The 26,629-nt window shown below is 33.1% G+C and overlaps 1 protein-coding gene across 1 annotated transcript; it reads right to left on the bottom strand.

Annotated features, from left to right (window-relative positions):
* Positions 1–220: 220 nt before the first annotated feature.
* Positions 221–26,629, bottom strand: LOC149805834 (endonuclease III-like protein 1). Its single transcript, XM_089950548.1, has 5 exons — positions 26,435–26,629; positions 18,885–19,055; positions 5,300–5,453; positions 4,172–4,283; positions 221–3,165 (listed from the first exon to the last, which is right to left on the bottom strand). Exons 1-5 carry the CDS (start codon positions 26,447–26,449, stop codon positions 3,027–3,029), a joined length of 591 nt encoding a protein of 196 aa, XP_089806674.1. The 5' UTR covers positions 26,450–26,629; the 3' UTR covers positions 221–3,026.

The raw sequence follows: 26,629 nt of genomic DNA, 5'->3' as shown, positions 1-26,629 counted from the left end.
GTTCATGTTTACCCTGGATTCAGCAATGAATGTACACAGGATGCATTGAAGACAGAAACAAAGAAGATTTAATACCTTTTTTACTGATGGTTCAGTAATAATAAGATTGATAATTAGAGTTAACATCTTTCAAAGTATGCAAAGATTAAAGTGCAGTGATTAACACTGATACAACTGAAGTGAACACTTACAAAGGGAAACTTATAATCTTTATTTTAAAAATAGCAATGATAAGAACTTTTTTCAAGACTTTTTTTGGGGCACTAAAATTTGAACTTTAAGAAACTGGTGAAATTTCAGAAGCCATGTCATGACTCAGCTTGATATGAATTAATATTATAAAGAAGCACGTTACAGGTGTTCATGGTACATACATATAAAACAATAAATAATTTTGTTGTTTTTATGTGAGTGCTATCAACACATTAACCCCTAGCAATGATTTAACGGGGCAGGAGGTAGTAGCCTACTGCCGAGCTCTGTAGTGTCATGGTCATGCATGATACACTAAAGTGGGTGGTATTATATAAAGGTAGACAGATGTAGCTCTACAATGATAACAAATAATCTGGAATATCTAGTTGCACTACAAAATACAGATAAAAAAAACTGACTTTTCAACCCAAAATTTGTTCGGATTTTAGACTTTTCGGTCTCAGATCTAAGGCAAACTGGTATGAACTGCAAACAGAAGATGAGCCTTTGCAAAAAGTGGGATAAGATGGGTATTTGGAATAAAGAGTGGTCTCGATACGAATAAAAAAAGGCTCCATTTAGCAAATAAATATATTAAAAAAATATTTTAAAAAATATCCAAATTTTACCCTTATGCTCATGTGCGAGTCAAACAGCCAATGAAAAACGAAGTTTCTAACACAACTAGGCAGTATGTTATTGAAAGATCACTGGGGATTTGGTGTTTTCGGATCTATTCAGAAATAGCTTTCAAAATGTGTTTCCCACTCAATTTTCAGGCAAAAATGTAAAAAACTTCCAAGGGTTAATGTGTTAACCCTTTACCTCATGCAAGCGTCACTGGACGCCTCTACTCCATTCGCATGGAAGCGCCTTTTGACGCCTCTACTCCATTCGCAATGAAGCGCCTTTTGACGCCTGCTATAAACATCAGCCATTTTGAGCTGGTTTTCGTAGTGCTACCTTCGGGGAAACCCCCCTATCAGATACTACGTTCATTTCTGTGAATGACAATTACGTCAGATCACGTGGTCACTGTTTATGCACTGGTCGATATCTGCTATTTAAAGTAACTGGGTCGTAATCTCCACTCTCCAAAATGGCGGTCGCAGATTTCATTCAGTACTTATGAAGTTTTCATGATTAGAATCACAACTATTAAAGATTCAATAACTTAGGTAAAGGCTCTGATATTTATGTAGGCAGCAATTAGTTTTTATAAATGATCAAATTCAGATGACTTAGTGATGTAGACGCAGACGAAAAACTTGTAATATTCGAGTATGGGTAATGGCAGCTAAGGTTAGTCACGCAGCCTCACTGACATGATGGTGAACGAGTTCTCTCAAGATTTTAAAGCACATAAAAAAATTCTTCCGTGAAAAATAATTACACAGTTATAACAATCAGACTTTACTCTTAAATTTTTCCACATATAATCGATGTGTACCAAATATGTAAAATGGTTAAAATTCCTGTTAAACGTAACATACACTACATTGCTTAACAGTTCACAGGCAGGATTTCATTCAGTACTTACGAAGTTTTCATGATTAGAATCACAACTATGAAAGATTCAATAACTTCGGTAAAGGCTCTGATATTGATGTAGGCAGCAATTAGTTTTTATAAATTATCAAATTCAGATGACTTAGTGATGTAGACGCAGACGAAAAACATGTAAATTTCGAGTATGGGAAATGGCAGCTATAGTTGGTCACGCGGCCTCACTGACATGACGGTGAACGAGTTCTCTCAAGATTTAAAAGCACATAAAAAATTCTTCCGTGAAAAATAATTACAAAGCTATAACAATCTGACTTTACTCTTAAATTTTTCCACATATAATAGATGTGTACCAAAAATGTAAAATGGTTAAAATTGCTGTCAAACGCAACATACACTACATTGCTTAACAGTTCACAGGCAGGCCTATGCGTATGTGGTCAGCTAGGTAACATGTGTTCTATTTATAGCGCACAGCACTTTGTCACCATGCTCTATGAGGTAAAGGGTTAAACAGTGCATTTTGATAGTGCCACCAAATCTGAATATTCCTTGCATATTTAATCACTTGTTAACACATTAACCCCTCACGACAACTTAACGGGGCAGGAGGTAGTAGCCTACTGCACTGTAGCATCATGGTCATGCATGATGCACTAAAGTGGATGGTATTATATAAAGGTAGACAGATGTAGCTCTGCAATGATACCAAATAATCTGGAATATCTAGTTGCGCTACAAAATACAGATAAAAAACCTCATTTTTTGGACCCAACTTTTTTCGACCCAAAATATGCCCGCGGTCAGAATCCGATTTTGTGTTCGGATTTTAGACTTTTTGGTCTCAGATCTAAGGCAAACCAGTATGAACTGCAAGCAGACAGATGAGCCTTTGCAAAAAGTAGGATAAGATGGGCATTTGGAATAAAGAGTGGTCTTGATACGAACAAAAAAAGGCTCCGTTTAGCAAATAAATATTTAAAAAAATATTTTAAAAAATATCCAAATTTTACCCTTATGCTCATGCGCGAGTCAAATAGACAATGAAAAACTATGTTTCTAACACAACTAGGCAGTATGTTAATGAAAAATCACTGGGGATTTGGTGTTTTCAGATCTATTCAGAAATATCTTTCAAAATGTGTTTCCTGTTCAATTTTCAGGCAAAAATGTCAAAAACCTCCAGGGGTTAATGTGTTAATTAGCCACACCGGTTTCACATTCAAAATATTGTACCCACTTCTAAAAGAATTTTATAATCTCATCATTTTTCAAGACAAATGAAATGGTCAATTTCAGTTTGTTAGAAAAGTATGGTGTCAATATTACTTCTTGTCCCTCCTCTTCCCCAGGGCATAAGGACAGATCTCTCTGTTCAAGCACTCCCCACACTTTGGGCCCACAGGGAGACAGGTCTGCTGGCCAAACCCCACAAGCAGATGGTTTATGTCTTTCCAATACTCTCTGAAAATGTTGGTGGTCAATAAGCTTGGAAATTATCAAGAAAGCATCAATATATGCAAATTACCAGTGGTAAAATAATGTCAAGGCCAGTATGTCCAGTCCATGATCAAAAGGTAAAACAATGTCAGGGCCAGCTTGTCCAGTCCATGATCAAAGGTAAAACAATATAAGGACCTGCATGTCCAGTCCATAATCAAAGGTAAAACAATGTCAGAGCCAGCTTGTCCAGTCCATGATCAAATGGTAAAACAATGTCAGGGCCAGCTTGTCCAGTCCATGATCAAAGATAAAACAATATCAGGGCCTGCATGTCCAGTCCATAATCGAAGGTAAAACAATGTTAGGGCCAGCTTGTCCAGTCCATGATCAAAGGTAAAACAATGTCAGGGCCTGCATGTCCAGTCCATGTTCAAATGTAAAACCATGTCAGGGCCAGCTTGTCCAGTCCATGAATAAAAGTAAAACAATGTCAGGGCCTGCATGTCCAGTCCATGATCAAAGGTAAAACAATGTCAGGGCCAGCATGTCCAGTCCATGAAGAAAGCATTGATGAAAAACTTTAACATAAGAAACTGTTGACAAGAATTATAACATTGCCAAAATAAATCACTACCATATCTTGCTTTCCCCTACTGTGGGCAACAAAAACAATAATAATAAGCTTAAGTACCCATATTTAGTCAAAAATTAAACTGAGACAAAAATAATAAAATATGTACACGATAGCATAATGGTTAAGTGCAAAATTATGTTTGCATCTTTAACCAATAAACTGATTATCTGCTACTTGATCCTAATCCCTTGTTAATTAATATAGTTATGTTCTTTCATGTTATTTACCGTCACTGATTTTGAAAATGCAGATTGAAATTGTGCTAGTAGGAACAATGATCCATTATGGATCATATTTGCCTAAGTTAATATAATTTATGATGGATATCAATTGGAAATTTTCATCAAGAAAAACCCTTAAATTACTTCTGTGAATTATTTATGTAAAACCTACCTTGGTAACCATGCCTCCAGAGCCACTCTGGTTTTCTCGGGTTGGTTAGTTGGTTTCTGTGTCCAACCTAGCCGATTGGAGATTCTGTGAACATGTGTGTCAACACCAATACCTATAAAGCAAGGTAGAAACATGACTATGTGAAAATTATTCTGGTAAACCCAAAATTCCTACCAAATTCTATCTATGTAATACATGTATGGCATTTCTTATTTCACTGGAAACTTGCCACAGGAGACAACTCTAAAGGACATCATGACTAAGAGACTTTTAAAAAATCGGGGGATTTTCATGAACTTTTTCTTGAATGCATCAATTAATACTTGTCACTATTTCATCTTAATTTTACTTAAACGCATTAAAAAGCTCCAATGGTAGTGGTCCTCCTAGGATGAAGTCTTCATTTAGAAGGCATTTTGACCATGACTCCCTGTCATGATGCAGAATTTTATCTCATATACAAACCAGCAGTTACTGTAAGTTGATACAGAACTAGTGGATACTTGGTGTGTTTTCCATTTTCCTTACAAGTCAAGTAAATACCTTGTTCAGGACTTTGTGTAAATGTTTAGTTTTGGTCTGATGCTTAAAGACAGCAATACAATTATTTTATTCAGGACTGAGGTACTTCAAGTGTCTTGCCCAAGGATACATCACGGAAGTTGACCCAGGCTGATCACATCATCGGATTTGAACTGACGCCATTTTGGTCACTAGTCTAGCAAGCTAACCACTATGCCACTGCAGCTGCTATTAGTGCAAATGAATTTATTTTACATTTCTACGATGATGATGTGCAAACTGGTCACTAATGTATTATTTAAGTTCAAATTGTTCCATGTCACTTTTTGTCAAAATGGAAAATTTTAATGGATGATGGCATATGAACAAGATCTCCTGCATTTATTGATAGCAGAGATCCAAAATCTCTGTGTTTGCAGAACATGTCTGACAAATGAGCTTTAAACTGTCAATGACCATTTACTAATTTGACATGTCAGACAAAGACATAGTTATCCCATGAATTTTTTGGTCATCAAAACTGTTTAAACATTCTGCAGCCATAGTGCACAAGACACACATGTGTGCATCATGCAAACGCACACACAGGTGATATTTCAGTTTTACCTGTCACTTGGTTCCATGCACATTTCATGGCAAGGTGTGCCATTTTGGGTCCCACACCTGGCAGACTACATAGTTCCTCTATAGTGCTTGGAATGTCACCATTATACTTGTCTTTCAATATCTCACTGGTCCTCCGAATATATTCTACCTTCCTCTGAAAATAATCAAGCACAGTGTTAGTGGTGGGCTAGCAGCTGACCTAAGCATTGCAAGCCAATATCATTGGCTGGTAACTAGTAAAAGCTGAATTCTGATTGGGTGATCAGTGACATCATGTGTACCACAGTGATTTCATTCCAGGGTTCCTACACAAATCTGATGTTCTTTCCATGACACAATCACAACACATATTCAGATTTCTACATAGATATGATCTTTTCAATCACAATTCTTCCATGACAAATTTCTTTGACTAAATTCTTCGATCTTTACAACAAAAAGACTGGAAAGTTGGATCTGGATGCAGGATATAATCATAATATTGATAAATATAACTGGAAAGATAACCATGTAATTTGCTTTTTTGTCAATATGGCCTCTTCCTCCTTCTCCCCTTACAGCCATATGATCAACCTACTTCAACACTAAAGACGAGTAAGAAAGGGGACTTTTAAATTTTGACCATTTTCCATTACTTTCCAAGACCAAAATGTTTCTTAATCAAGTTTCATTACTTTCCGTGACAAAATTCTTTTCCAGAATTTTTCCATGACTTTCCATGACCATGGTAATCTTTTAATTCCCATAACAATAGTTTGGAAACTTCCCCTTGAACTGCAATGGTTAGCTTGTAACTTCATAATGGCATAGTCCATTATGGTCAAAAGGTACAGAGATTCTGTTCTTTAACTAAGATAGAGCAGGGTGGTTATCTGTGGTCTCACAAATGCCAGAAGTGTGATACAGTTAGTCAGTGAATATTAGTGGCAACTCTGTGCAAACAGTCATATATATTCCTGAAATATAAAAAATTGAACAATGTGAGGGTTTAAAACTCCAGTTAATAACAGATGTGTTTCTAGGCCAAGAAGACCAATTCCAATTAAATACTGTTTCCCTCTCCAAAATTTTCCATGTTGCCACAGCCTATTATATGGTGTTTAAGTAAGATACTATATTTACTGCATCTATTACCTATGATTTCTCAACCATCATGGTACCATACATGTCAATATTACAGCAATACACCTCAAACCTTATGGTACCATACATGCCCATATCATGGCATTACACCTCAAACCTTATGGTACCATACATGCCCATATCATGGCATTACACCTCAAACCTTATGGTACCATACATGCCCATATCATGGCATTACAACTCGGCCATACATGTTAATACAACTCTAAATTATGGCACCATGCTTGACAATACAATCACAGTACATCTCAACTATTACAGTATCATACACGTGAATACTACGGGAATATACCTCAACAATTATGGCACCATGCTTGACAATACAATCACAGTACATCTCAACTATTACAGTATCACACACGTGAATACTACGGGAATATACCTCAACAATTATGGCACCATGCTTGACAATACAATCACAGTACATCTCAACTATTACAGTATCATACATGTGAATACTACGGGAATATACCTCAACAATTATGGCACCATGCTTGACAATACAATCACAGTACATCTCAACTATTACAGTATCATACACGTGAATACTACGGGAATATACCTCAACAATTATGGCAATACACCTCCACCGTTTTGGTACGATACATGGCAATATTATGAATTGTAATAAAAAAACAACACAAACACCGAAAAATTCTGTGCAACTAGTTTCGCATTTAATTTATGCTTCTTCAGGCACAAAATGTTTTGAAAGTAACTGATGACGTCTTTTATTTTAAAACAACAATTACGTCGTTACGTAACGTCATAAATGATATGCATCATCATAACAATTATATATGACAGGATCTAAAAGATACACGAGTCTCTAATAAAACCTGAATTAGTAAAATAATAAAATAAAATAGAGACAAACAGTCATATATATAATTATATTGTTATAAAGGATATACAATATATCAATTTAAATTATACAATTTTATATAGTGCATTAGCATTAAGTCCATTAGGATACAGAGTATCTAACTTATAAATCCAATAAGTTTCTTTTATGAGTCTATTCATGTCACCATGCACAATATCTATTGGCATGAAAGAAAAATCAAGTAGAGAGTGATTATTGGTGTTAAAGTGTGTTGAAATATTAGAGGAAAACTGAGGATCTCTATAATTTTTTATATGAAAGTGATGATTATTCATTCTCTTAGAAACTTGTTGTAGTGTTTGTCCAACATATTGCATGCTTCATTTTTTACAGGTTATTAAATAAATCACATCAGTTGATATGCAGTTAGTGTTATCACGTAGAGAAAATACCTCTTTTGTATTGGCACTACTGAAAGTAGTACTTTCTCTTATGTTTGCACATTGAGAGCACCGGTGTCTGATGAAGAAAAGTGTATTTTTTTATTTTCTGTCTGTTTAGTTCTAATTAAAAAATCTTGCAAATTCTTGGGTCTTCTATAAGCGAGAATTGGTTTAATTTTGAAAAGTGATTTGATGCTGGTTTTATTGGATAAATTTAGGAGACTATAATATTTATTAATTATACAACATATATTAGGTAATGAAGGATTATATTGTATTGTGAAAGGAATTACATCTCTCTCTATTTTACATTCTGCTGTGTTTAAAGCCTCTTGTTGAGTAAGATTACGGGCTTTGTTCAGTGCAGAATCAATTATATATGTAGGATAATTTCTATTTTGGAAATAAGTTCGTAATTTATTCAAAGAATTTTGTAATTGACAATCATCTGAAATAATGTGTCGGTATCTTTTGGCATATGAAGGAGCCATAGGACTACCCATTGCTGCACCCATTATTTGTATGAAATTCATATTATTAAATTGAAAATAATTGTTTTCCAAGATAAGTTTTATTATTTTTACAAATATCTTCACTAGATAGTGTGATATTATTAGAATTGTTATCAATAAAATATTTACACGCTTCAATACCATCTGCATGCGGAATGTTGGTATATAGTGATGTTACGTCTAATGATACAAGAATTGAGTTATCAGATAGCTGTGGAATAGACTTCAACTTTTTAATGAAATCAGTGGTATCTTTAATGTATGAAGGAAGTGATTTCATTAAAGGTTGTAAAACACTATCAATAAATTTGGATAGGTTTTCAGTATATGAATTATAACCTGATATAATGGGTCATCCTGGATAATTTAAAGGTAAATTATGGTCAGGATTTTTATTAGTTTTGGGTAATATGTAGAACTGAGGTGTACGTATGTTAAGAGGGAAAGTATAAAATTCCTCATATATGGAATTATTATTTTTAGCAATCTCATTAATACATGTTGAAATTTTTTTATTTAATTTCTATAGATGGGTTTTTGTTAATATGTTTGTAGTATTTTTCGTCATTTAATTGACATTCAACTTCTTTAACATAATCATCTTGATTCATAATAATAATAGTGTTTGACTTATCAGCCTTTTTAATAACTATACTGTCATCATTCATTAGATTATATAACGACTTAATTTCATCCTTAGAAATATTACTATGATATTGCATTTTATGATTATCAGTTAATATCTCTTTTGTGATCACATCAATATAAAAATCTAAATATGAATCACGTCCACTAGGTGGTGTAAAAGATGATTTAATTGTGTTAAAATAACCCATTTTTTTAGATTGAAAAGAAATCGATTTACTCTCTGAATTGTATACTTTATCATAAAAAAATTCTTTTAATTTTAAGCGTCTAGAAAAATTAAAAATTTCTTCAGCTAATTTAATTTTATTGTGACATTTTGGTTTGGGACAAAAACAGAACAGCATATAATCCATCAACAACCGAAAAAACAGCAGCAGAAAAGCAGCAAATCATCACAACAACTGAATCAACAGCAGCATAAAAGCAGGAAATCATCACAAGAACAGAGTAATGAACAGCAAGAAAGGAAGTATTCAAAACCCAAAGAAACTACAGCAAGGAAGAGTAATACACATATAGCACCTCACAAAACTTCAGTAAACCAAAGAGTCAACATAAATAGTAATTTTGTAAATTCAAACAAGAATCAACAGGATGAACAACAGCAAAAAACTTGACTCCCCAGGGCACAACAAAGAAGACATACGCAGAAGCCGTAAAACAGGGGGAATCAGAAACAGTGACCATGAGAAAGACCCTAACAAACCTGGTAAAGATTTTACAAGGGCTAATAGAGACGACATCACAAGACAAAAGAATAGGAGGTTCCACAGATTCAAAAGTTGAAGAGAGTGGAAAAAAGAAACAAAGCGAAGAAAACAAATTAAGAGAGGTAAAGAAACAGTCTTAAACCTCTCACATAGGATATTAACTGATAATGACTATATACTGTTAGGCAAAGGGCTAAAATTTTGTCCCAAACCAAAATGTCACAATAAAATTAAATTAGCTGAAGAAATTTTTAATTTTTCTAGATGCTTAAAATTAAAAGAATTTTTTTATGATAAAGCATACAATTCAGAAAGTAAATTGACTTCTTTTCAATCTAAAAAATGGGTTATTTTAACACAATTAAATCATCTTTAACACCACCTAGTGGACGTGATTCATATTTAGATTTTTATATTGACGCGATCACAAAAGAGATATTAACTGATAATCATAAAAAGCAATATCATAGTAATATTTCTAAGGATGAAATTAAGTCTTTATATAATCTAATGAATGACGACAGTATAGTTATTAAAAAGGCTGATAAATCAAACACTATTATTATTATGAATCAAGATGATTATGTTAAAGAAGTTGAACGTCAATTAAATGATGAAAAATACTACAAACATATTAACAAAAACCCATCTATAGAAATTAAATAAAAAATTTCAACATGTATTAATGAGATTGCTAAAAATAATAATTCCGTATATGAGGAATTTGATACTTTCCCTCTTAACATACGTACACCTCAATTCTACATATTACCCAAAACTCATAAAAATCCTGACCATAATTTACCTTTAAATTATCCAGGACGGCCCATTATATCAGGTTATAATGCATATACTGAAAACCTATCCAAATTTATCGATAGTGTTTTACAACCTTTAATGAAATCACTTCCTTCATACATTAAAGATACCACTGATTTCATTAAAAAGTTGAAGTCTATTCCACAGCTATCTGATAACTCAATCCTTGTATCATTAGATGTAACATCTCTATATACCAACATTCCACATGCAGATGGTATTGAAGCGTGTAAATATTTTATTGATAACAATCCTAATAATATCACACTATCTAGTGAAGATATTTGTAAAATAATAAAACTTATCTTGGAAAACAATTATTTTCAATTTAATAATATGAATTACATACAAATAATGGGTACAGCAATGGGTAGTCCTATGGCTCCTTCATATGCTTCCCTTTTCATGGGTAAATTAGAAAAAGACTTTCTTCAAAACGAAAAGTTTAATCCATCTGTTTGGTTCAGATTTTTAGATGACATATTTATGATCTGGAACCATTCAAATGAAGAACTGAAAAAATTTATTGATCGCCTAAATCATTTTCATCCGACGATTAAATTTACTTATACTGCATCAAGTACGCATGTTTCATTTTTAGATGTAAATGTAATAAAAAATATTGATAACACTATCTCTACAAATATTCATATCAAGGAAACTAATATCCACCAATATGTAGAATATTCTTCATGTCATCCCATGTCATGTAAAAACGGTATACCATATAGCCAGGCCAAAAGATACCGACGCATTATTTCAGATGATTGTCAATTACATGATTCTTTGAATAAAGTACGAACTTATTTTCAAAATAGAAATTATCCTACATATATAATTGATTCTGTGCTGAACAAAGCCCGTAATCTTACTCAACAAGAGGCTTTAAACACAGCAGAATGTAAAATAGAGATGTAATTCCTTTCACAATACAATATAATCCTTCATTACCTAATATAGGTCGTATAATTAATAAATATCATAGTCTCCTAAATTTATCCAATAAAACCAGCGTCAAATCACTTTTCAAAATGAAAACAATTCTCACTTATAGAAGACCCAAGAATTTGCAAGATTTTTTAATTAGAACTAAACAGACAGAAAATAAAAAAAATACACTTTTCGTCATCTAAATGTAACAGACACCGGTGCTCTCAATGTGCAAACATAGGAGAAAGTACTTCTTTTAGTAGAGCCAATACAAAAGAGGTATTTTCTCTACGTGATAACACTAACTGCATATCAACTGATGTGATTAATAGCCTGTAAAAAATGTAGCATGCAATATGTTGGACAAACACTACAAGAAGTTTCTAAGAGAATGAATAATCATCGCTTTCATATAAAAAAATTACAGAGATCTTCAGTTTTCCTCTAATATTTCAACACACTTTAACACCAATAATCACTCTCTACTTGATTTTTCTTTCATGCCAATAGATATTGTGCATGGTGACATGAATAGACTCATAAAAGAAACTTACTGGATTCATAAGTTACTCTGTATCCTAATGGACTTAATGCTAATGCACTATATAAAATTGTATAATTTAAATTGATATATTGTATATCCTTTATAACAATATAATTATATGTATGACTGTTTGTCTCTATTTTATTTTATTATTTGGCAAAATTATGCTAATACACCTCAACCATTATGGCAATACACCTCAACCAATACAGTACTATACATGTCAATACCAAGGCAACACACCTTAATCATATTGTATTATACATGTCAACATTATGACTATTTCTACTCAACCATTATGGCAATACACCTCAACCAATACAGTACTATACATGTCAATACCAAGGCAACACACCTTAATCATATTGTATCATACATGTCAACATTATGACTATTTCTACTCAACCATTATGGCAATACACCTCAACCAATACAGTACTATACATGTCAATACCAAGGCAACACACCTTAATCATATTGTATCATACATGTCAACATTATGACTATTTCTACTCAACCATTATGGCAATACACCTCAACCAATACAGTACTATACATGTCAATACCAAGGCAACACACCTTAATCATATTGTATCATACATGTCAACATTATGACTATTTCTACTCAACCATTATGGCAATACACCTCAACCAATACAGTACTATACATGTCAATACCAAGGCAACACACCTTAATCATATTGTATCATACATGTCAACATTATGACTATTTCTACTCAACCATTATGGCAATACACCTCAACCAATACAGTACTATACATGTCAATACCAAGGCAACACACCTTAATCATATTGTATCATACATGTCAACATTATGACTATTTCTACTCAACCATTATGGTACAATAATGTCAATACAACTCAACCATTATGATACCATATGTCATTCTATAGTAATACAGCTCAACCATTGTGGCAATACACCTCAATCATTATGGCATCATACATGTCAATACTACAGGAATATACCTCAACAATTATGGCAATACACTTTAACCATTATGGTACCATACATAGCAATATACATCAACCACTAATGGTACCACACATGTCAACACTATGAAAATATACCTCAACCATCATGGAATGATATGTTAATACAACTCCACCATTATGGTACCACACATCAATATTATACCAATACACATAAACTATTAAGGCAATAAACCTAAACCATTATGGTACCATACAAGTCAATACTATGGCAATATACCTCAACCTTTATGGTACCATACAAGTCAATACAATAGCAATATACCTTAACCTTTATGGTACCATAAAAGTCAATACTATGGCAATATATCTCAACCTTTATGGTACCATAAAAGTCAATACTATGGCAATATATCTCAACCTTTATGGTACCATAAAAGTCAATACTATGGCAATATATCTCAACCTTTATGGTACCATAAAAGTCAATACTATGGCAATATATCTCAACCTTTATGGTACCATAAAAGTCAATACTATGGCAATATACCTCAACCTTTATGGTACCATACAAGTCAATACAATAGCAATATACTTAACCTTTATGGTACCATAAAAGTCAATACTATGGCAATATATCTCAACCTTTATGGTACCATAAAAGTCAATACTATGGCAATATATCTCAACCTTTATGGTACCGTAAAAGTCAATACTATGGCAATATACCTCAACCTTTATGGTACCGTAAAAGTCAATACTATGGCAATATACCTCAACCTTTATGGTACCATAAATGTCAATACTATGGCAATATACCTCAACCTTTATGGTACCATAAATGTCAATACTATGGCAATATACCTCAACCTTTATAGTACCATACATGTCAATATTAAAGCAATTTGGTACCATACATGTGAATACTATGGACACTTCGGCCATTATGGTACCATATATCTCAACACCATGGCATTAAACCTCTCCTTTGTATGATTAAAATAAGAATTCTGCTTAGAGTTTCTGGTAAATAGTTTGTATTGCATCCCAGGGGCCAATAATAAACCTGGCCCCTGTCTCAAATGCAAGTAATTCAATATCATGCAGAATTCCAAATATTGCAATTTTAACTTAAATTTAGTTCCTGAATGGGTTAATAAATTTCCAAAAAGCATAAGCCATTAATCCAATTTCAATATTTAAGAAAAAATCCTGGGTATTCAAAGCTGAAGAACAACTGAGGCTTTTATCAGCAAGACTCGATGCTATGGAAAAAAAGAAAAATCCAAGGCCAAGACTGGTTCAAATTAAATCATTGCACTAAATTGTTTCGTGTAACTGCTCTACTGATTATTGTTCAATAAATGACCACATCTATAAATTATTTAAAACCAGCCTCTTTCCAATCGCTGCACTGCGAAATACCCATCTCACTACAATTGAATCCTTTTAGCCTTGAACAGAGGAACTTGAATGGGAAACCAAAGATAGGTGAAGATGTGCATGCATGGGCCATGGCTCCACTAATGATGATGTGGAATGCTTCCTGGGCCATGGCTCCTCTAATGATGACGTGGAATGCTTCATGGACCATGGGTCCTCTAGTGATGATGTGGAATTCTTTATGGGCCATGGGTCCTCTAATGATGATGTGGAATGCTTCCTGGGCCATGGCTCCTCTAATGATGACGTGGAATGCTTCATGGACCATGGGTCCTCTAGTGATGATGTGGAATTCTTTATGGGCCATGGCTCCACTAACGATGATGTGGAATGCTTAATGGGCCATGGGTCCTCTAATGACGATGTGGAATGCTTTATGGGCCATGGCTCCACTAATGATGATGTGGAATTCTTAATGGGCCATGGGTCCTCTAATGACGATGTAGAAAGCTTCATGGGCCATAAATCCTCTAGTGATGATGTGGAATGCTTTATGGTCCATGGCTCCACTAATAATGATGTGGAATGCTTCCTGGGCCATGGCTCCTTTAATGATGATGTGGAATGCTTCATGGACCATGGGTCCTCTAGTGATATGTGGAATGCTTTATGGGCCATGGGTCCTCTAGTTATGATGTGGAATGCTTAATGGGCCATGGGTCCTCTATTGACGATGTGGAATGCTTCATGGGCCATTGGTCCTCTAATGACAATGTGGAAAGCTTCCTGGGCCATGGCTCCACTAATGATGATGTGGAATTCTTAATGGGCCATGGGTCCTCTAATGACGATGTAGAAAGCTTCATGGGCCATAAATCCTCTAGTGATGATGTGGAATGCTTTATGGTCCATGGCTCCACTAATAATGATGTGGAATGCTTCCTGGGCCATGGCTCCTTTAATGATGATGTGGAATGCTTCATGGACCATGGGTCCTCTAGTGATATGTGGAATGCTTTATGGGCCATGGGTCCTCTAGTTATGATGTGGAATGCTTAATGGGCCATGGGTCCTCTATTGACGATGTGGAATGCTTCATGGGCCATTGGTCCTCTAATGACAATGTGGAAAGCTTCCTGGGCCATGGCTCCACTAATGATGATGTGGAATGCTTAATGGGCCATGGGTCCTCTAATGATGATGTGGAATGCTTCCTGGGCCATGGCTCCACTAATGATGATGTGGAATGCTTAATGGGCTATGGGGTCCTCTAATGACGATGTGGAATGCTTCATGGGCCAAGGCTCCACTAATCATGATGTGGAATGCTTAATGGGCCATGGGTCCTCTAATGACAATGTGGAATGATTCATGGGCCATAAATCCTCTAGTGACAATGTGGAATGCTTTATGGGCCATGGGTCCTCTAATGACGATGTGGAATGCTTCATGGGCCATGGCTCCTCTAATGACGATGTGGAATGCTTCATGGGCCATGGCTCCTCTAATGATAATGTGGAATGCTTCATGTGCCATGAGTCCACTAATGACAATGTGGAATGCTTCATGTGCCATGGTCCTCTAATGATGATGTGGAATGTTTCATGGGCCATGGCTCCTCTAATGACGATTTGGAATGCTTTAAAACCCAATTCTTTCATGGGCACATCAATGCAAGTAACATTATTTATAAACATGTAAAGTTACTAAACAAGGGCCATAACTGTCCAAAAAGGTTAGGTTAATTGTCAAGGGCTAAAAATCTATCCAAAATGGAGTTAGTGAGAAAAGACTCAGAGATCTGAGACAACACACCAAATTGCATCAGAATGTGATAAACTGTTGTAGAGTTATGTATGTTACAAAGATCATCTGTAGTGGAGATCTCTAACTGATGGCAAATGGGCAATAATTCTATCACACTTGGGCTTGAAAAGACAAAATCTTTAAAAGCAACCTCTGTGTGTAATATACAATTTGCCTACCACATGGTATCCCAAAGTATGTGGAAGAGTTTCTGAGCTTTGGTGTGAACGGATGGACAGATCGTCTGATGTGTTAGCTATAGATCTTTCATATCTCAGTGTAGGACCCTAATTAATAAAAGGACTCCAAGTAATTTCAAATAGCTTTTCAAACTATTCACACAAATTAAAATGTTTTTCAAGGCTGCTCAATTCCCAGTCTAAACTGAACTAGAGATCTCTGCAAGCATTTCCTGGGCCTTTAAAAGTTACATATAATCTTGGACCAGCATTTCTGCTGTTGGTAAAAAAATTTAACAAAATAAATATACATAAATTTTATTGATGAATGTCTCTTGTATAATGTCCATACAAGGGCTGTTTATCAACCATTTACACTATTTCATTTATTATGAATAACGTTTTGTGCAATTCTTCATTTTTACATTCTGAGAAATTTAATTGGCACCATATGACCAATGTAGAGTAGAGGTACCATTAGACACTCATACATATGGCCAGTGTAGAACAGAAGTGCTTCTGGTAACCAGCTGACAATTTTCACTTGACAACTCTGAACTTTTAAACAAAAATTTGACCATTGACTTGAACCAATGCAAAAAGAATTTGTCGAATTTTCCTGCCATAGAAATTCCACTCTCTGGGGACAATGAGCCTACTGGGACTTTTCCATTGGAATACTCCCAAAAACTGTTTCCCATTCAGAAAAATGACTCTCGAGTAAAATGGCCATTAGGAAAGTCTACTCTAGGTCCACTTTTATGGGGAAAACTACAATGAAAGATTGGTAGTAACGTAAGCTGACTGTAACAACTAAGACTTGAACACATCAAATATTAATCTAGTAGTCTATGGTAATGGCGATTCAGAGATGGACTTCAACTTCTCTAGACTAGCATAGAAATGTTGTTTTTAATATCTTTTAAAACCAGATTTTATTTTTTTACGATAATGAAGGAAATTATCTGCATTAACAGAGACTGAGTTTTATGCAGCTAATACTAATGTATGCATTTTTATAAAAATATTTACTTGCACATAAAAGTTAATTTTCTTCAATAAATGTATTAGATTATTTGTGCACTTTCTTTTAATTACTGTGTAAAACATTACTAAAGTTTGTACTGCAGGATTCACTGTTTTTGTCTGTTTGAGGGGAAAGTATTTCTGAAGTAGAGAGTAACTTAATTCCTGCAATCTTTCCATTGTAAATTATTTGTTATAACTGAATTAAAAAGACAAATTAATTTATTTTTTCTGTGTTTTCCAAATATATAAAAAGCATTCTACATTTGAAAAGGAAGACAGCAACTGTCTGTTCCAAATGGCAGGAAAGAAACGATTTTGGCAAAAAGTGTTGCTGACAAAAATCTGGAGGTAAGGAGAAGTAATGTTGGATTTGTAGGTCTATTCTAAAAGCAAGATTGTGAGACTACAATAATTTCTATAAAAAAAAGCCACAATGAAAATAAACAGGTGAAAACCACTTTTCGAGCCATGCCTTTATTTCTTCACTAAATTCCTCCAACATTCAAAAAATTCCTCTTTTTCCAAATGGATGAGGATTCCCTCATCCACCATAATTTTAAATTCTAACAAAGACCCTAGGACCGAAATGTTCCAAAGGCAGATGCTCTAACCACTAGGTCACTGGAGTGGTCTGAACACTTAGGATTCAGGAACTGTGGTAAAGGCCTATATATATATAGAGCTTTGTGAATTGTGCAGCAAAATAGAAAAAGTCTTTCACTTGCATCCATGCAATGAAGTATCCCTACCCACTTGTACAAATTCTCTAGCAATACTTAAATAAAGAAGCTGCTTTTGCCAACTATTAAAATATGATCGCCATGTCTCACTATGCTTATGAAACTGAAATAATAAAGAGTGTTAACATTGGCTTCGCCCACAAGTTATTATGTACTCGTGAGAGTTACGTATGTAAGGTGAAGTTGTATTCATCTGAAACATGCACAGTGGAGAGAATGTTGGCATACCTCTATGCTACTTTGATGTACTGTGGCTCACATTTCTTTGGATATTGTACTTGTGGAAACTGTACATGATCGAAGCACACAGTTACCTAAAATGACTGCACCCTTGTGCTAAAAAATCAGCCCGAATTAGTCTCAAGTACACTATCTTTAGCAGTTATTACAATAGGGAAAAAGAATTTGTCCATTCTAGATAATACCAGCTTCTGAAAGTGAAATGAATGAATTACTAATTATATAAAATGTAAAAAAGCTATTGGCTCTTTTTATTACAATTTCTCTCTGAGGTCCAGAAAGTGAAAATGACCAAGCAGAGCAAAGTAAGGCCAAGCTGTATGTTCTATAACCCATATTACACCCACCAATCATACACTAAAATAAAGGGAATTAAAGGTTCTTTGAACAGTATCTAACATATACAAGGTCTTTTTTTAAATAGCCAGCATAACCAGATAGAAACCTGGAGAAATTCTTTTTCTTTAAAATTCCAACTCTATGCAAAATACGAAACTGTAGAGCACTTTCTTTAATATCAGGCAGCTTGAAGGTTACAGCAGAATTGAAGGTCACAGCAGAAATTGTTAGGGAATAATTGATGGCTAGACAAGACTGGCTATATGGGCTTGATCTTTTTGGATATCTATTATTTGCTGAACATCGTGCAATCAATATCAGACAAGGAAAACTTATGAACCTTCCCAAATCCTACGGGGTAGATAAGTTCTCCTAACTGCTTGTCTGAGGTCTGCAGGATGTTTTCAATAGTGCAGCCATGCTTTTGTAGTTTGGCCATAGCTGCCGACGTCACCTGGTCTTTGGTCTGACTTGACAACATCAGCGACAAGAGGACTTGATATCTGTAAATCTGAAGAAGATAAAAAGTACATCAGTTACAGGATGTACAATGGTAATAAGCTTACAAACAAAAAGCATAACCTGTTTGTCTTGTTTACTCTACATTTCTAGCTATGATTGTGAAGTGATCTCCCCTGAAATTTTTAACAGCATTAGGGTAATTGCATGGTAGCATCAGAAATTGTTTTCCAAAGACATGTTGATATCATAAAAGTAAAACAAGACCCCCTTGATGAAACTGATGCTCTACTAGGAAAGAAGAATTTCCAGAAATTCAAGATCAGTTCTTCCTTATAACTGCTCAGTGTTTAAATCATCAAGTATGACATTCTTTAACAAGAATAAGATTTTTCAAATCAGCTACTGTGGTTGACATATTGGATGTCAGATTGTCACCATTTTCGTTTAGGGCAGAATAGACATCAATAGAAGTCTTGTGGTCAAAAGCCATGTTAATATGACCATTCATTCAAGGGGAGTATCAACAGCAAGATTTCCAAGACTGCAGTAAAGGAAGCAATACCAGATGTACATTTAGGACCTGTCAGATATCATAAGAAGTCTTCTGGTGAAAGCAAAATGTCAATATTATAAACAGCCATAGTGGAGGTCAGATTAGAACCATCTTCATTTACAACCAACTGAACATCAGTCTTTCAGTGAAAACCCCATGCTGACATGACCATTCATTCAGGAGTAGTAATAACAATATTTTCATGATATTGGAGGTTCAAGAAGCACCATTTTCATTTAGGAAAACTATTATAAAAAGCTTTTTTAGTGAAAACCCTATGGTGATATGAATTCAATTCAGGACGAGTAGCAATAACAAGATTATTTAGATGGCAACACTGGCAGCCATACTGGATGTGAGAGAGGCACAGTTTTCATTAAGGACCTTTGTTGCTGTAGGGTTTAATGCCATTTTTCAGCACACGATAGTCTATACATGGCGGCCAGTATTAATGGTGGAGGAAGAACCCGGGGAAACCCCCGGAAAGAACCACCAACCCCTAAGAAGCTACTGGCAAGCTTTCTCACATATCCACATTGGCCGAATCTGAGACTCAAACCCACAAAGAGGTGAGATGGCAGTGATCCGTAACAGCGAGTGCTTTAAACCAATTGGCTACTCAGGGCTCATTAAGGACCAACTGGACAACATAAATTCTTCTGGTGAAAACCTCATTTTATATGACATTTTGCTCCAGATTAGAAATGTATACAAAAAGCACCATTTTCAGGTAGGACCAACTAGGTATCATAAGAAGTCTATTGATGAAAATTCCATATTAATGTAGGTATTATTTGAAAGGTGTAGAGATAACAATATTTAAGATATTAAGGGTCAATTTGCATCATTTTCATTTAGGACCAATTAGACATAAGAAGTCTTCTAATGAAAACTCAGTGTAAAAATTACTTTTCATTTAAGAGTAGCAATAACATTATTTTCAAGATGGTTACCATGGTGGCCATAATGGATGTCAGATAGAACCGTTTTCATTTAGGACCAATAAGACATTATAAGAAGTCTTTTGGTGAAACCCCATATTAATACTGGACATCAGGTGTGCACCATCAGGACCATCCAGACAATATCAATCTTCTGGTGAAAGCACAGTGTCAATGTCACCAGCAAAATAGATGAAATAGTGATAAGATTTTTCAGATGGGAGGTCAGACTGACATGATTTTCATTTACATCCAGTATAATAAAAAGTATTTTAGTGAAAACCTTCAGGATCAGTAATGATTAGATTTTCAAGATGGCAGCAGTGACAGCTATATTGGATTTACAAGTGGCACCATTTTCATTAATGATAAAGTAGACATCATGAAAAGGTATTTGGTGAAAACCCAATGTCAATATGATTTTTGTTTAGAAGTAATAACAAGAGGTTTTAATACTGCTCCTATTTGAGCCACACTGGACATCAGTTTGGCACTATGTTCATTTAGGACACCAGACATTCAGTGAAAAATGTATGTTGATATCACTATCCATTCTGGAGGAATAGCAATATGATTTTCATTATGGCTGCTGTGGTGGCCATATTAGACATTTAGAATCATGAAAACACCAAAACAATGACTTCAGTTCAGAAAAAGTAGCACAAAGGAGATTTTGATGATTGCTGCCAATGTGGCCATATTGGATGTCAGATTGTCACCATTTTAATTTAGGCCCAACTAGACATCATTTGTCTTTTAGTGTAAATTCTATGTTGATATGACCATCCATTCAGGATGTGTAGCAATAACAAAATTTTAAAGAAAGCAGCTGTGGTGGCCATACTGGTGTCCAAGCATTTTCATCTAGGACCAACTAGACCATGTGATGAGTGTGAGTGTACGTGTACAGTTTCATGGCAATCCTCTATGTAGTTTAGAGGTAGTGATAACACATATGCAAATGGATGGACGATGGAAGACCACACTGTAAGCTCTTCTGATCATTGACCATTAGAGGAAAAATGTTATAACAATGAAGTATAAAACAAATACATATATTTACATCATATTCTTTGTTTACCTGGGTTATAACATGACTTTATGTCAAAACTTGTTAGTCTTTGAATTTAAATAATCAATGAAATAATCCAAGTTATACCAATTCAAAAGTTCAAAGACATAACATGTTTTTAAGTTCATCTGTGGTAATTATGATGATTGTAGTAACAGCTGACTGCCTAAAGTGTGTATGTTTTTATCTGCAATTCTGATAAAGTGATCCATATGAATGCAGCAAATAAATGGATAAAGAAAATATCACCAATTATCACATAATACATTTCAGTTTAAAACCAGCTGATTATTGTTAGAGAAATGTTTCAAATAAAAATGAAAGAATCATCCAACACTTTTATTAACATGTTTTCAAACCAGAAAAAATCAGTAGTTAAACATTAAACATTGCTTTGTTTCTTATTGGGATAGACAGAAAAGAGAAATGGATAAAGCAGCACCTACTTTACTTAAAATTTACTGATCAAACTATTTTTTTTCTTCCTGTGAATATAACAATTAAATATAAGACCAACTCCTGAGTAAGATGCAGTTTTCACTCACAACATTTTCCCTGTCATATGTTTTGAACAATAGAAAAATGAGAGAAAAAAATCAACAATAATCACAATGAAAACTAAAACCAACTACTACTACTGCTACTACAATAAAAATAAAAATAATAGATTGTAATAATGCTTTAGGAAATGAACACCCCTCCCAATATCACCATTTGGTAACTAAGTAGATCTAAATGAAAAGGTTGCTTCCTTCTGATCCATTAATTTCCACCGAAGTATATAAAATTTACATTCTGATCCATTAAATTCCACCCAAGTGTATAAAATTTACATTCTGATCCATTAATTTCCACCTAAGTATATAAAATTTACATTCTGATCCATTAATTTCCATCTAAGTATATAAAATTTACATTCTGATCCATTAATTTCCACCTAAGTATATAAAATTTACATTCTGATCCATTAATTTCCACCCAAGTATATAAAATTTACATTTTGATCCATTAATTTCCACCGAAGTATATAAAATTTACATTCTGATCATTAATTTCCACCTAAGAATATAAAATTTACATTCTGATCCATTAATTTCCACCTAAGTATATAAAATTTACATTCTGATCATTAATTTCCACCTAAGAATATAAAATTTACATTCTGATCATTAATTTCCACCTAAGTATATAAAATTTACATTCTGATCCATTAATTTCCATCTAAGTATGTAGATAAAATTTACATTTTGATCATTAATTTCCACCTAAGTATATAAAATTTACATTCTGATCCATTAATTTCCACCTAAGTATATAAAATTTACATTTTGATCCATTAATTTCCACTGAAGTATATAACATTTACCTTTTGATCCATTAATTTCCACCGAAGTATATAAAATTTACATTCTGATTATTAATTTCCACCTAAGTATATAAAATTTACATTCTGATCCATTAATTTCCACCTAAGTATATAAAATTTACATTTTGATCCACTAATTTCCACCAAAGTATATAAAATTTACATTTTGATCCATTAATTTCCACCGAAGTTTATAAAATTCACATTTTGATCCATTAATTTCCAAAGTATACAAAATTTTCATTCTGATCATTAACTTCCACCTAAGTATATAAATTTACATTCTGATCATTAACTTCCGCCTAAGTATATAAAATTTACATTCTGATCATTAATTTCCACCTAAGAATATAAAATTTACATTCTGATCCATTAATTTCCATCTAAGTATGTATATAAAATTTACATTTTGATCATTAATTTCCACCTAAGTATATAAAATTTACATTCTGATCCATTAATTTCGATCTTAGTATATAAAATTTTTATATTTTGATTCATTAATTTCCACCGAAGTATATAAAATTTACATTCTGATCATTAATTTCCACCTAAGAATATAAAATTTACATTCTGATCCATTAATTTCCACCGAAGTATATAAATTTACATTCTGATCCATTAATTTCGATCTTAGTATATAAAATTTTTACATTTTGATCCATTAATTTCTACCGAAGTATATAAAATTTACATTCTGATCATTAATTTCCACCTAAGTATATAAAATTTACATTCTGATCCATTAATTTCCACCTAAGTATATAAAATTTACATTCTGATCCATTAATTTCCACTGAAGTATATAAAATTTACATTTTGATCCATTAATTTCCACCGAAGTATATAAAATTCACATTTTGATCCATTAATTTCCACCAAAGTATACAAAATTTTCATTCTGATCATTAACTTCCACCTAAGTATATAAATTTACATTCTGATTATTAACTTCCGCCTAAGTATATAAAATTTACATTCTGATCATTAATTTCCACCTAAGAATATAAAATTTACATTCTGATCCATTAAATTCCACCTAAGTATATAAAATTTACATTCTGATCATTAATTTCCACCTAAGTATATAAAATTTACATTTTGATCCATTAATTTCCATCTAAGTATGTATATAAAATTTACATTTGGATCATTAATTTCCACCTAAGTATATAAAATTTACATTCTGATCCATTAATTTCGATCTTAGTATATAAAATTTTTACATTTTGATTCATTAATTTCCACCGAAGTATATAAAATTTACATTCTGATCATTAATTTCCACCTAAGAATATAAAATTTACATTCTGATCCATTAATTTCCACCGAAGTATATAAAATTTACATTCTGATCCATTAATTTCGATCTTAGTATATAAAATTTTTACATTTTGATCCATTAATTTCTACCGAAGTATATAAAATTTACATTCTGATCATTAATTTCCACCTAAGTATATAAAATTTACATTCTGATCCATTAATTTCCACCTAAGTATATAAAATTTACATTCTGATCCATTAATTTCCACTGAAGTATATAAAATTTACATTCTGATCATTAATTTCAACCAAAGTATATAAAATTTACATTCTGATCATTAATTTCCACCCAAGAATATAAAATTTACATTCTGATCATTAATTTCCACCTAAGAATATAAAATTTACATTCTGATCCATTAAATTCCACCAAAGTGTATAAAATTTACATTCTGATCCATTAATTTCCACCTAAGAATATAAAATTTACATTCTGATCATTTAGTTCCACCTAAGAATATAAAATTTACATTCTGATCCATTAAATTCCACCTAAGTATATAAAATTTACATTCTGATCATTAATTTCCACCTAAGTATATAACATTTACAATTTGATCCATTAATTTCCATCTAAGTATATAAAATTTACATTCTGATTATTAATTTCCACCTAAGAATATAAAATTTACATTCTGATCATTAATTTCCACCTAAGTATATAAAATTTACATTCTGATCATTAATTTCCACCTAAGTATATAAAATTTACATTCTGATCCATTAAATTCCATCTAAGTATATAAAATTTACATTCTGATCATTAATTTCCACCTAAGTAAATAACATTTACAATTTGATCCATTAATTTCCATCTTAGCATATAAAATTTACATTCTGATCATTAATTTCCACCTAAGAATATAAAATTTACATTCTGATCATTAATTTCTACCTAAGTATATAAAATTTACATTCTGATCATTAATTTCCACCTAAGTATATAAAATTTACATTTTGATCCATTAATTTCCATCTAAGTATATAAAATTTACATTCTCATCATTAATTTCCATCTAAGTATATAAAATTTACATTCTGATCATTAATTTCCACCTAAGAATATAAAATTTACATTCTGGTTCATTAATTTCCACCTAAGTGTATAAAATTTACATTTTGATCCATTAATTTCCATCTAAGTATATAAAATTTACATTTTGATCCATTAATTTCCACCTAAGTATATAAAATTTACATTCTGATTCATTAATTTTGCACCTAAGTGTATAAAATTTACATTTTGATCCATTAATTTCCACCTAAGTATATAAAATTTACATTTTGATCCATTAATTTCCACCTAAGTATATAAAATTTACATTTTGATCCATTAAATTCCACCTAAGTATATAAAATTTACATTCTGGTTCATTAATTTCCACCTAAGTATATAAAATTTACATTTTGATCCATTAATTTCCACCTAAGTATATAAAATTTACATTCTGATCCATTAATTTCCACCTAAGTATATAAAATTTACATTTTGATCCTTAACCATTAATTTCCATATAAAATCCTCTATGCATTATTAAAACCTGTCTTTCAATTTTCATTGGGGAAATCCTACCATCATAAACAGAATCACCAATCTCCTATCTTAACAGACATGTGTCCTCCCACCCCTTGAGAATAAGGACACTGAGCATAGTAACCATACAGAAGTAAAACATGAAGCTTGATTATTACAAACTTGCAGTTTGAACAGGAGACTGACGGAGAAGCCCAAGTGCCTTTTAAAAAAGCATTACGATAACAGTTTTGCACACTGAGCACGTGACCACAGATTTCCTGTGATTTTGTGTCAAACATTCCCCACTCCACCCCACCATAATCACGTACTTCTCTCATGGAAATAACAAAATATCTGCCTAATGTTTTTCATTAGTGCAAATCTATCCACACCAATGTCAGTTCTGAAACTGACATAGTTGCTAAACATGATAAATCTTGAAAATGGCACTTAGTTTCCTCCTTGTAACAACATTTATGACAATCATAATATTTAATATTTGTACTATTTTATAAGTTGCAATGAAGTCACTAACAGCTGTTAGAGTAACATATTTCTGAGGATGGGATAATGACAAAAGGGAATTAGTTTCTGGGGTGAAGAACTTAATGTACTTTTTAGTGGTTAAACTAATTTCAATCATGTAATACTTACCTGCTGATACCGCATTGCTACCCTTATCTGAGACACTGTCACAAGTGCAGGCTCAATATTCTCTCCTCTAATTAGCAACTGGAGGGTCAGAAGAGAATCCACTACTGATCCCTGACTGATGCCATAGTCATATCCATCATATGGAACATCATGTGGTGTCAACTTGGATGGAGACCACTGGATACAAGGGTGGGA

Source organism: Sinohyriopsis cumingii, chromosome 2 (assembly GCF_028554795.1).
Source record: "Sinohyriopsis cumingii isolate HCF-2022 chromosome 2, ASM2855479v2, whole genome shotgun sequence".
NCBI classification, from domain to species: domain Eukaryota; kingdom Metazoa; phylum Mollusca; class Bivalvia; order Unionida; family Unionidae; genus Sinohyriopsis; species Sinohyriopsis cumingii.
The sequence above is the reverse complement of the archived record's forward strand: the minus strand, read 5'-3'. Positions and strand labels throughout refer to the sequence as shown.